General features: G+C 41.8%; 1 protein-coding gene across 1 annotated transcript in view; it reads left to right on the top strand.

The window, feature by feature from the left end:
* LOC124065843 (sodium/potassium/calcium exchanger 3-like) overlaps nt 1-12,496 on the top strand; it is a 50,519-nt gene that overhangs the window by 16,791 nt on the left and 21,232 nt on the right. The window contains exon 3 of the mRNA XM_046401666.1: nt 10,937-11,013. Within this exon, the coding sequence (XP_046257622.1) occupies nt 10,937-11,013 (77 nt within the window). The remainder of the gene's footprint in view (nt 1-10,936; nt 11,014-12,496) is intronic.

The raw sequence follows: 12,496 nt of genomic DNA on the forward strand, positions 1-12,496 counted from the left end.
GGGCAACTCCACTGGTGTCAAAATAAGGTCTGATTGTTGTAAGCTTATGAGCAAATTAAACATCTTTCTTACTTGATTGATTTGTTACCCTAACAGTATCCTAATGAATTCATGGTCTCAACTTCCTCTTTTAAGTTATGTTTATCTCAAGGTAATGTAGTTTAGATAATCTTGTGAAATGCCTTTATAATATTATCAAGGAACAAAAACCAGGGACATTCACATTTTTTTATTTAGACTGCTTACATATCTCAGCAATTCACTTGGTGAGGACAATGTTATCAACATTATCAACCCAACAGGGCTTTGTACACGGGGATGAGCTTGTACGGGCTTTGTTTTTGAGCCAGTGCCATCTGTAATCCAGTAAATGTGATTTCTGTTCAACTGAAAAAGCCAAACTGTCTTCATAGGAAATCATCTATAGAGTTACTTGAATGGCAGCGTTTCATCAAATAGTTTCAGATGAAAGGTCACATAGATACATAGATTATAGTGTGTTTGTACTGCTCTGCCACTTACTCTCCGTTTTTCTGTGTCTAACACACACACACACACACACAGTGAAATCCTCTTTTGAGCCTTTTGAGCCAGACCTGAGGAGATCAGGTCTGGTGTGTACCAAACTGTAATATAATATGCTTAGTCATCAGAACAGCAAAACAACAACTGCAAGCGTGCACACACACATATAGTGCAATCCAAATAAAAGGCTGCCATCCAAATCTCCAAAATGCAGTTAGAAAGCCCCCCCCCGACATCTTACCCCCTGCAATGCAAAATCCAGCCAGTGGTGCTAGTTCTTTTTCATGACAACGCCCAGAAAGTATTACATCATCAGGGAGAAGGGAGCAGGGCAGACACACACATCCACATCCCCAAGTGCCCTCTCCCCAGCCTCCCTTTCAGAGCATACGGAGCCTTGTCCTGTGTTACGTAAGACTTCCAGGCTCTTACTCAGTAGATGTGACATCATCACTGGTAAGCGAGAGGGTGAAGAGGGTAGGAGCCGAAATTTTTGGGGAGTATCATAACTACTTATTGCTTTGTAATGTTAAACCTCATGGTTTTGGTTCCTGATGTTTTTCTGCTGTATTCACAGTGAGATGTCTGTCAATTTTAAATTACCTTTGGGATGCACATCAAACAAACTTTAACACTGGCAGCTCGCATTAGCAATTTCATCAGGCAGGACAAACCACTTAAATCACTCTGAATAATTGACTCTGACTACATGAACTTATCAACCGTTGTGCCCCCTAATGAAACCATTAGCAACCATGTACCTGGTTATCTGTGTGACCTATAAGAGTGGGGTAACACGTTGGTTTCTGTGCTGTAAGTGAAAATGGCTGCATTGTGGTTTCTGAAGGGATGTGAAATGGGCATCCGGATACTACTTGTGATTATGTCTGATGTTTGACTAAAACATGCAGCAGCGATTGGTTTTAGCTTCTTCCTCTTGAGGGTAAGAGATATGCAAGGCGGAAGCTTTGGACAGAGAGTGGGGAAGGCAGACTGTGGCAGGGGGCTTCCTGGCTCCATATTTTATATTGAAATAGCAGAGATTGCAGGAAATCCCCAAAGACTCTCAAGAAGTACTCCACCTTTTCGCCTCCATCTCCGTGAGGGTTATAAATAAATGTGAAAGATGGAGAGAATGAGGGAGTGTTAGGTGAAAATGACAGGAGTTGTTATCCATTGGGGTTTGAACTGCAGATTTGTGAGGGAGAGTTCCAGGCCAAGAGCAAACATAACACATCACACTTGTGCAGTCCCCCGACTTCTCTTTTTCCCTCTCTGTTAATAACCAGCATACATTTTTTTTCTTGATATTATGGCAAGATGATCTGCACCATCATTAGGGCTGAATCAACTAACCAGATGACAGAAAATTAATCAACAACAATTCTGATTGTTTTAATAGCTTGGCAGCTTTTATGGCTTATTACTTTGGAATAATTCTCTGACTCAAGGGTGACGATCTGTCCATCCATTTTCTATACTGCTTTATCCGTCAAGTTTGCGAGAGGCAAGAAGCAAGGTACACCCTGGACTGGTCTGCAGTCAATCACAGGCCTCACACACAAAGACAGACAATCACACATGTACACACTCACACCTAGAGGCAATGTAGAGTATCTAATTAACCTACTGTGCATGTTTTTGGTTTTGTGGGAGGAAGCTGAAGTACCTGGAGAAAACCCATGCAGACACAGGGAGAACATGCAAACTCCACACAGAAGGGCCCAGACCTGAACTGGAACCGGAAACCCTCTTGCTATGAGGTGACAGTGCTAACCACTGCAACACCGTGCTGCATCGGGAAAGAACTACAAATAACAATGAACTGAAAATGAGCTGTACATTCAACTTTGTCTGACATATTTTACTTTAGTAAACAAAAGCAGGTGAAAACAGATTTATATAACAAAACAAATGTCAGTTACTTAAATCAATTTACAGTATGCTTATATATTCAAAATCTGAATCAGAAGTGAGACTAGTGCAAAGGAATAATACTTCGTTCTGGGTGGACGGAGGATGGATGACAATGTACATCAATTACTTTACCACGTCCCATCTGCAGGCAGACTCGTCACCGTCTTGGATTAGGCCGGTGACTGTTGTGTCATCTGCAAACTTTAGGATTTTCATGGACGGGTCTCTTGAGGAGTAGTTGTTGGTGTACAGTAGAGGGTCAAAAGCAGAGGAGAAAGCACACAAACCTGGGGGGCGCCGGTGCTAATTGTCTGCATACTGGATGTTGATTTCCCCAGCCTCACCTGCTGCTTCCAGTCTGTCAGGAAATTTGTGATCCACTGACAGGTGGGAGCTGGCGCAGCGACCTGGGTCAGCTTGGAATGGAGAATTTCCGAGATGATGGTATTGAGTGCCAAGCTGAAGTCCATGAACAAGATCCTGGCATGCATCCCTGCAAAGTCAAGGTGTTTGAGGATATAATGCAATCCCATGTTGACTGCATCCTCAGCTGACCTGTTTGCTCGGTAGGCAAATTGCAGGAGGTCCTGAGGTAAGGCTGAGGTAATTTATCAGATTTTTGAAGTGTCTATTCTCAGCTATGGAGAAAGATTGATCACCCAGGGCCATGAATTCTCAGTGCATCTCTATAGTCTTCCTGTCAAATGTTTAGATGCCATGAGCTGTCCCAGATACCACACTTATTGTATTCCACTACGACACGTTGGACGGGATAAAGCGAAATGCTCAATGTATTTCGGGTCTTGCCATTATTATTATTATTGTTATTCATTTCAAAAGAGACAACTGTAAAACACAGAGTACATTTTACTCAGTGTCTCAAGCACTCTTTGTGTTGTAAAAAATAGATCTGTTGTCCAGTAAAGCTGTTAATACCTTGAAGAGGCATATCAGTAAATGATTTGATCATGTGTTAGGGGAGCCGGCAGGAAGTCTGCCAGCTCTGCTAGACTGAGTCTGTATGGACGTCCTCCGTGGGCCCAGAGATAGAGAAGCCAGAGCAACTTTCACTGAAATGATTTGAGATTCTATGTTTGAACACAGTGTTGACTTATCTTAATCCATGACACGTTCTCCAAAAACATGTTCTCTTTGCTTGGTCTGCTTCAGCAGTGTGCATCATACTGCACACTTCTATTGTGTCTCTTTCTTGGGTTGTGCCCCTTAGACTTCACACTTAGATGACACCATGCATGTAGAATTTTACAAGTTTTGCAATTAGCCATGAAGTTAAAATTGACATTTTTGTAGTTCATGGTGTCTTAGAGAAAATGCTTTTTGAGCCAGGATGCCAAATGCATTACTGTATTAACTTTTTGACTCACTGGCCAAAAGGACTTGTAGATGAAAAATACACTAGACAAGCACAAATTTTTATCAGCCAAAATAATAAATCGCCTTTTGGTGTTATAGATACATTTCTTTTTTAAAAATTCATTGCGATTATAATTATTATTTTGTTGAATACAAACTTGAAGAAAATAGCAGAGCAAATTTTGAAGCAAAAGAAAATCAATACAAGCCTGAAGACAACACAAGTCTTTCAAAATTCTGCTGAAGTATTTGCTATTAAATGATCTTTAAGTTGTAATCCTTAAGATTTCCATTCAGTTCAACACATGTAGCTACTGGGGGTGAAAATGTTGTTTAATACTACAGGTCACAGAATTCTGTTGGTAGCAATGGAAGTCAGGTAATAACTGGACTTTTGAATAACCGTGATCTGATTTTATGCTGCATGTTACATGAGTAAACAGCAAACAGCGTGACATAGTGAAAGGAGTTTGCTACCTCGCTGAGAAGTTGGAGTTGCACAGACGCATTTTTGATGAATGATAGCAGTAAGTGCAGAGCTCACTGACAAACACATTGCATATCATGTGATCTTAACAGATATTTATTTAAATGAAATTCTTTGAATTTGATACTTTAAGGATCAAACATTCAGTGCTCAATCATGTTAATCAATTTAATCCCCTACCTGCATTTGAGGCTTGGTAGGTGTTCAACTTGGACATTTCACTTCATTTCAATTTCATTTATCCATACACTCCATAGTGTTAGCAATCCAACTGTGATGCCCACTCGCCTATTGTACCTCCTGACCTCTGCACATGTAACACGATAGAACATGACACAATTCCTTTGTGAATGAGAAGAATCAACTACAGATCAGTGAGGCTGAAGTCCACACAATCTAGCACACTGTGCTGCTAGCAGAAGTTTTGCAGAGGGGAAGAAAGCAAAAGAGATTTGGCCAAATTGCTCCACAGCAGCCGGTGTGATATACTTATGCATCTGAGCTAGGTCTGTCACAATATCAGATTTTGGCTAAACAGTTGTTATGGCTAGAAAAATTTACACTAATAATATTACAGCGATATCTATATACAATATCTGAATAAAAAAGATATCAGTGCAATTCCACATGGCCTAACATCTGCACTAGATTATTTACAACATATTATCATATATGTATGATTAACATGATATAAAAATTTAATTTTTTAAATTATTCACCACGGTTACCGTCACTATGGGTATATCACAACACCCTAATCTGAACATGTTCAGTGGAACAGAAGATAAGAGCAGAGGTTCCACAGAGCCCCGGCACGAGGACAACTAACCAGGCAGAAGTGATGTCACATCTCCATTCAGAGCCCCTCAGTTGCTCCTTCCAAATTGCCTGGTAAATTAGACTGGCATGGTATAGTGCAGGCATGCGGGCGGTCAGGCAGTCAGCTCAGGCAGAACAGGCACAATGACGCAGTCCGAGGCAGAATGTGTCCCCCATCATGGTGAAACCTGATTCCTGATTGATACATTGACTGCTACTGATTGTATATAGTGGGGAATGGGGAGACTGTGATGATTGCAAAAAGGGCCTTCTCTATTTGTGTGTGTGTGTGTATGTACCACAGCCAGAAGGGTAGCTTGGGCCAGAGCACTATCAGCAGCTGTTTTGGGTTCATCCCACTGACCTCACTTGCAAATGCACTAATTAGCATGACATTAATTTTTCTTTCTCTCCTTCTTCCCTCATGTGCACTCAGTGCAATCTAGTTTTTCCAACACTGTGCTTCATCAACATGACCATTAACGGAAATATTATTACCTGAGCTGTCAAGTTCAGGTAACATCTTTCCCACTAAAAGTTTCCCCCTCTGGCCTCCTTCCTTCTATCCCTCCTGTTATCCATCCATGACCCCGAGCACATCAGCACCGTTCCCATCATTCACCATGACACATGTATTTTTTTTTTTTTTATCCCAATCCCAAACATCATGCATAATGCACCACATCTCGGCGTGCGCTCTGCATGAAGCACATCAAACATCATCGCTAATGGTGAGTGTGCTGCGGAGCAGCGGCTGCAGCAGAAGACTGCCTCCCCTCAGGTTAAGACTGGCAGTCTATTATTTTTGCCCACCTTTCCCTTCTGCCACTTAAACATACTCTGCCTCAAGGAAACACACACTCTGTCGCTATGGAGTTTGTGTTCACACAGGTACAATCGGCAACACTTTACAGGAACCCAGACAAAAAGTTCTTATATTGACAAAACAGATCAAAGTGGACCGGTGTGAGTGTGTTAGTCTTATGATTTTATCTGCTCTGTGGACAAATTTGTTAATTAAGTGACAGATTATCCAGTGAATCTGGCATCAATCCAGTATTTATCAAGTTAAAAACGTAAAGAACAAAACAAAGCAAAAGTATTTGAAAATATTTTCTAGTTTTGTAACGTATTCAGGAATTCCCGTTCAAATAGACTGTTACTGCCTTTGCTCTGTTTGCACCTGAGTGTTAATTGTACGTTGAGCATCAGCTACAGTATGGGAAGGGTAATTAACGTCCAATTGCAACCCTGACGGTTTCAATTGGACGTAAAGTATCTTCTGACACTGTGTATGTCGTGCTGAACCTGAAAGCTCCCTCCCTTTACTTGGTTGCCTTACAGGAAGATGTTGAGTAGGGTGAGTCACTCCCTAAATGCAGCAGTTGCATAAGAAGTGACCTGTTCAGTATAGCTGAAAGGAACCTTTTGTGCTTTTGTGCAATCATATGTTGCCGTTCATATGCCCTTGTTTTAATGAATGGGTTTGCTGCCGTAACATATTCAGCATATTGTGTTGTGGTCATCCTGCATTCACTTGCTGATAAAATAAGCATTAACAAAAACAATCAGTGATTGATTTAATCTCTTTCTTCCAGACTCTTGTTAACTCGGTGTGTTTATGAATGAGTCATAGAACCTTGGGCTATGCAGTTTGTTGTGCAACATTTTCAACCAGAGAAAGATAAATCAATCGGTGCCGATTGGTTTTGACAGAAATTGCCTCTGGTAGTGGCTGGTGGTTGTGCAGTCTCTGCTTCCAACGTGATCAGTTATTTATTAATTACTCTGAGTTTGATATCCAGCATTTATTTATTTTTGCGTATTTATGACTTTGACTTGGATGTTCAGTTCAACAGTTATCTAATTTTTAATAAATCTGGTATCTTTCCATTTCAACTTGTGCTGAACCTGTGCTGAGTTCATTTGCCAAATGCAAACACACATTATTTTCATTCATTTTGATTTTGTATCATCTTTATATGCAAATATGCTTTGCGTCCAAACTGTACGCACCTTTAAAAAAAAAAAAGATGAATTCAATGTGACCACTGTCTTCTTATGTCACCACACTGGCAGGAAAACTCTGCATAACAGAGTGTGTGAAGTGTGCTCTGTCCTCCCCGGGTTAGTGCTGTCCGTGTGTGTGAACTGCTTAACGCTCAGTCAGGACTGTGTAGCTGCTCAGTGACCTGCAGTGGAGCATGAATGGGCAACTCTGAAGAGTCATTTTATGTGTAATTGTGTTAATGTGTGAAGGTAAAGTGGGAAAGAAGTGTACTCAGTCAACTGCCGTCAGTGTGGAGGGTTGGAGTGTGTTGGTGTATGTGTGAATGTGTGGCCACACTAGGGTCAGTAGAGTCTCTGTTCACTTAATTTGGGGAATCTCCACACAATAACAAAACCAGAAATTTCAATTAAAAAAAGCTGCATGTATAATATATAATTTATTAGAGTCTGAGATGCCGTGAACTGAAAGTCCACCCTTGACACATAGAAGCATATGGAATTAAGCCTATTGTGGTATACGTTAATGAGGTAGGTGTTTGGTATGTGTCTGTGTGTCATTGTAGGCATAGACTAAACAAGGTACAGGTGATGAGTGCATCTGATGCCTTTGTTTTCCCCTGGCACAGCGAGCATCAGTATGATGACTGGTTTCCATTTCAGGTTGACTGTGGTTGTCCTGGTGATCAACATCTTGCCGTGGGACCACACATCTGTCTACATTTGCTCTGCTACTCTGGTCCTTCCCCACACAATGGGTCAAGTTACTGTAAATACTCAGCTGTCTGAACACACCTCATTTGCTTTTTCAGCTCTATGTGAGATCGTCACCTTAACTTTATAAGCAAGGAAGCTCAAAAATAAACGTTTAACATCATGCTACATCTATCAAGTTTTCCGTCAAATGCTTCTTACAATAATAAGTTGGCCAATTCACCACTAGAAATGTATCATTTTCAGGCAGAAGAAGACAAAAGCAGGCTCCTTGTTTCTATCCAACTGTTGCTGAGAGATTTTTCCTCCTTTAGCTAGCTAAGTAAGCTAAAGATAAGATAATATAAAGTTGAAAAGATAAGATTATTGATCTGCAAGGGGGAAATTTGAATGTTGCAGCATCTCAGGATGGAATAAGTACAAGAATAATCCCTGCAGGCCAATGGCCAGGCCAACCACTGAGCTGGCTTTCCTCACCAGCTTGTTCAGTCTGTTGGCCTCTCAAGGTTTTATGCTGGAAAGGCCAACAGACACCACCACAAAGAACAGCACAGCACACCACTGCAAAGAACAGACCGCTGGAAACCACATATTGATAAAACGTTTACAGGAGTCTACTGCAAACACTGAATGACCTGAGTCTCCTCAGGACGAACAGTCTGTGTTGCTTGTCCAGTCCACCCTCTGAGTATCTCTGATAATGTTCAGGTCTGGCATTGACACAGTGGTGAAATACTATGCAATGGATGAGCTATCCCAAATTTTTAGCATCCTTTGTGTAAACTGTAACCACATAAAGGCCAGGTCTGCCATGCCGGGTTCTGATTGGTAGGATATGATTGGACAGCTGCTGTTCAGGGGAGGGGTTTAGTGAACACTCATTTTCTGTGGATATAATTAACCAAAACATAAGACCCATGTGATCAACTGGATTTATCCTTAAGTGTATAATTCTGTGTGTTTTCAACATATCTACATAACAGTGTGACCCAGTGAGCATGTGCTCTGATTCAGGTGTAGAAAGAGCTATGTGCTGTGAAGTGGAACCTTTGAGTATTGATGTGTATGAAACACCTTGTTTACATGAAGGTTCAGTGCTCTTCTTGTGGGAGTGTGCGGTTCTACATCACATCCACACATGTACTCACTACCTCTCACGGGAAATCGGGCTTCATGCTTCTTGGAACAGTAATTAACTGTAGGGGTTTTTATGTGCAGGCTCTTTGAAGACTTCAGGGGACAGTAAGCTTCAGCATTCGGCTGGTTTTATTTTCAGACTTTTTCTTTCAGTCTTTCACCCTCATAATGTGTCACTATTGCCGGTGATTAATGTTTTTTTTTTTCTGTTTTCTGTTTTTCTCATCGCACTAAGGCCTGATTCGTGTCACGAGAGCTGCTTGTTCTCACACACAGGCCTGGCATTTTGGCTGGATTGAGCTTGAGCTAGCTAACACCGGCTTGTAACAGTAAATATTAAACACATCCAGCTGTCACAGTGAGATGGCCATCTCCTCTGCTGCTTCATACCCTCTGTGGGGTTTTTTTACAGCCTGCTCTGCATTGTCTTAGGCTTAAGAGGTGATAGCAATGAAACATATTGCAGAGGAGGACTGCAGCCATTCAAACACAGTGAGATACTGTAGCTGCAAATAGGTCAACAGAGTACAGAGCACAGGGAGAGTGGGGGAAAACAGTGGGAAAGTAGTGAACTATTCTTTGTGCTCTTATTTTTTTCTCAGCAATTATTGTGAAGGAGGTGAGAATGAAATACGACTAATTGTTGGCTGGGATGATAAACTACTCAGCTTCTTCTAATTCACTTGATTTGTTCATTCATTCTTTCACCCACTCATGGTTAGCCTACCTGTCTGTCGAGCTTAGAGCATCCTGCACTCGAGATGTGAGATGCACACCATGTCACACTGATGCTCCTGATTCAAATCTTTGTCTTGTGTTATCGTCCCTTTTCCATCCCTGCTGTCCACTATCAAGTAGAGGCAATAATGCCATTAGAACATGCTCTCCCCTAATAATTAATCTCCACAGCAGAAGCTCTTCTTCACTTTAATGTCACTTTATACATGTCAAATAGAAAAGTCTGATGTCATTAGCAGCGGCTCTGCATTCCAGCATATCCAGAAGTTTTATAAATATGCTAATTTGTTTAATTATTTAGCTTACATTAGCTTACTGGAAGCTTCCAGTCGTGCTAGTGGCGCACAGCCACAAGGATTATAACGTTGGATTGTCGAGCACTTGGTTAGTCGATCCACCATGTTAGTCCAGACAGAAATTTCTCAATTAGGCATGTCACCATATCGGATTTTCACTACATAATTGTTGTCAGATATCAATCTGCGAAACATCTTCATGGTAATATTTTCAGTGTGACCATGTTAGCATGTGGTTAGCACTAGCTCAAGGCACCGCCGTGCTTTTCTTTATCAAAATTAACTCAGAGACGAGAGGAAATCAAGAAGCCATGGAGAAGGGGGAAAATAACTCAGGTCACCATTTAAAAGCAAGCTCCCTCTTTTTTCACCTCTTTCTGTTTCTGGCACACACCATCTGCCAGCTTTCTACTCGTCTCTCGGTCTTGCTTTTGTCGTCTTTTGTGCACACACTCTCTCTTGCTGTTGTGTTCATTTCCCATGCAGAGAAATGGAGTTGGCAAATTGCAGTTAAACTCCAAACCACCCATTCTCTCTCCTTTGCTCTCCATCCCACTTGCCTTACCCTACATATCCCTCGCTCTATTTTTAAAATGCTCTCTGTCCTCTTTGCCCTCAGTTTGTCCTCCTATTGCTCACTTTTTTCATTTTCCTATTCTCTTCTTGTCGCTCTCCCAGGAAGCCTGCTCATACAAAGTTGTTGGCAGGGCATAGTTAGACTGTCACACACACTTGGGCAAAGTATTCTCAGGACAAAGCTCCTTGTCAGTAAGCATGAGTTCAGTGGGTTTCTGTCCCTTCTGGGCAATGGAAGTATGTTCCTTGTATGATGCTCTGCAGAAGTACACACATACTGCTACATGTATCCACTCACACATACTATAGATGAGCTGTGGTAACTGTACGTGTCTGTCTCTTCCAGCTCTGCACGAGTTTCCTACAGACCTGTTCACAAACAAAGAGAGAACAGAAGGAGCTGTGGCGCTACATGTCCTGTGTGTAAGTTCACCTTCACCTACACAACTCTGCATGTTGACTTTGTCCAAAAATGATTAAAAACACATCACTGGGCTGCACTGTTAACACACAGTTTCCTATAAGCTTTGTTGCAGTAACTATGGGAATTGCTTATCTTGACTCAAACCCTCATACACTGTCCTGTAGCTGTGTATTTTTTGATAGCTGAAAATAGTCCTGTTAGAGTGAAAAACACTTCACCATGATGTTTGAGGAAGTTATTGAGACTTTTTAATTTTGAATCTATGTAATTGTGGCCCAGATTTAGATCTTCATTAGGAACCAAAAAACTTGGGTGTGGGTCTGACAGTACCAGTAAGGAAAGGAGAGTAAGAGAATATGGATCACACAAGGGCAAATTCGGCCCCAGGGCCAGAATTGGCTTGTGGGCCATCTCAATAACTGTGCTACAGACTTGTGACTCTGGGACTCTGTTCTGGGTGTGGAACTGTGTTCCAGCTTAATTCCCAGGCAGAATATTTTGAAACAATGTGTTTCATGTTTCAGTTCCATAGCTCAGTTTGTGGCACTTCGCTTGCTTTGTCTTTGTCAAACCCTCTGCTAAAAAATGTTGGCCCCCACTGGTTTGGATTGACACACTGTTGGTATTTGTCTAATGATGGGATTTTTTTTGATGAGACAATAAAAATATAGAAAAACAGCCAGCCATGTTTTTTAAACTCAGTTGAATCTACTCCACTAATTTAGCATTGCACTCCTTTTATTCCACTCATTGTTCTTCCTTGTTAAAACCTTGTACCTGTTGTGAATTACCCTCAATGGAACTTGACTGCTGCCAGTTCAGTTGGAGATTTGGATGTGTTATGCTAGTAACAGATAACCAGACAAACTGCGTTCTGTGAGTTCATTTCTTTCTAACGCGGACTTCAGACTACAGACTACGTTTGATTACATGTTACCTTTGACATGGGTACCGATGTTATGCCCGGGTTATCTGGTAATGCAAGGGGTTTAAAGTTCCAATCTAAATCTTCTGAAGTGCTTGCAGACTAAATTGGGCCTCCCCAATAATATCAAACATGTTTGACATTTAGGATTTAAAATCTGAATGATTAAGTAAGGGGCGGCACGGTGGTGCAGTGGTTAGCACTGTCGCCTCATAGCAAGAGGGTTCCAGGTTCGAATCCCGGTCTGGGCCCTTCTATGTGGAGTTTGCATGTTCTCCCTGTGCCTGCGTGGGTTTTCTCCGGGTACTCCGGCTTCCTCCCACAATACCAAAAACATGCACATTAGGTTAATTGGCTACTCTAAATTGCCCCTAGGTGTGAGTGTGTGAGTGTGAGAGTGTGTGGTTGTTTGTCTTTGTGTGTTGGCCCTTCGATTGGCTGGCAACCAGTCCAGGGTGAACCCCGCCTCTCGCCCGTAGTCAGCTGGGATAGGCTCCAGCCCCCCCGCGACCCTGACGGATAAGCGGTATAGAAAATGGATGGATGATTAAGTAAGT

This window comes from Scatophagus argus, chromosome 2, assembly GCF_020382885.2.
Source record: "Scatophagus argus isolate fScaArg1 chromosome 2, fScaArg1.pri, whole genome shotgun sequence".
NCBI lineage: Eukaryota > Metazoa > Chordata > Actinopteri > Scatophagidae > Scatophagus > Scatophagus argus.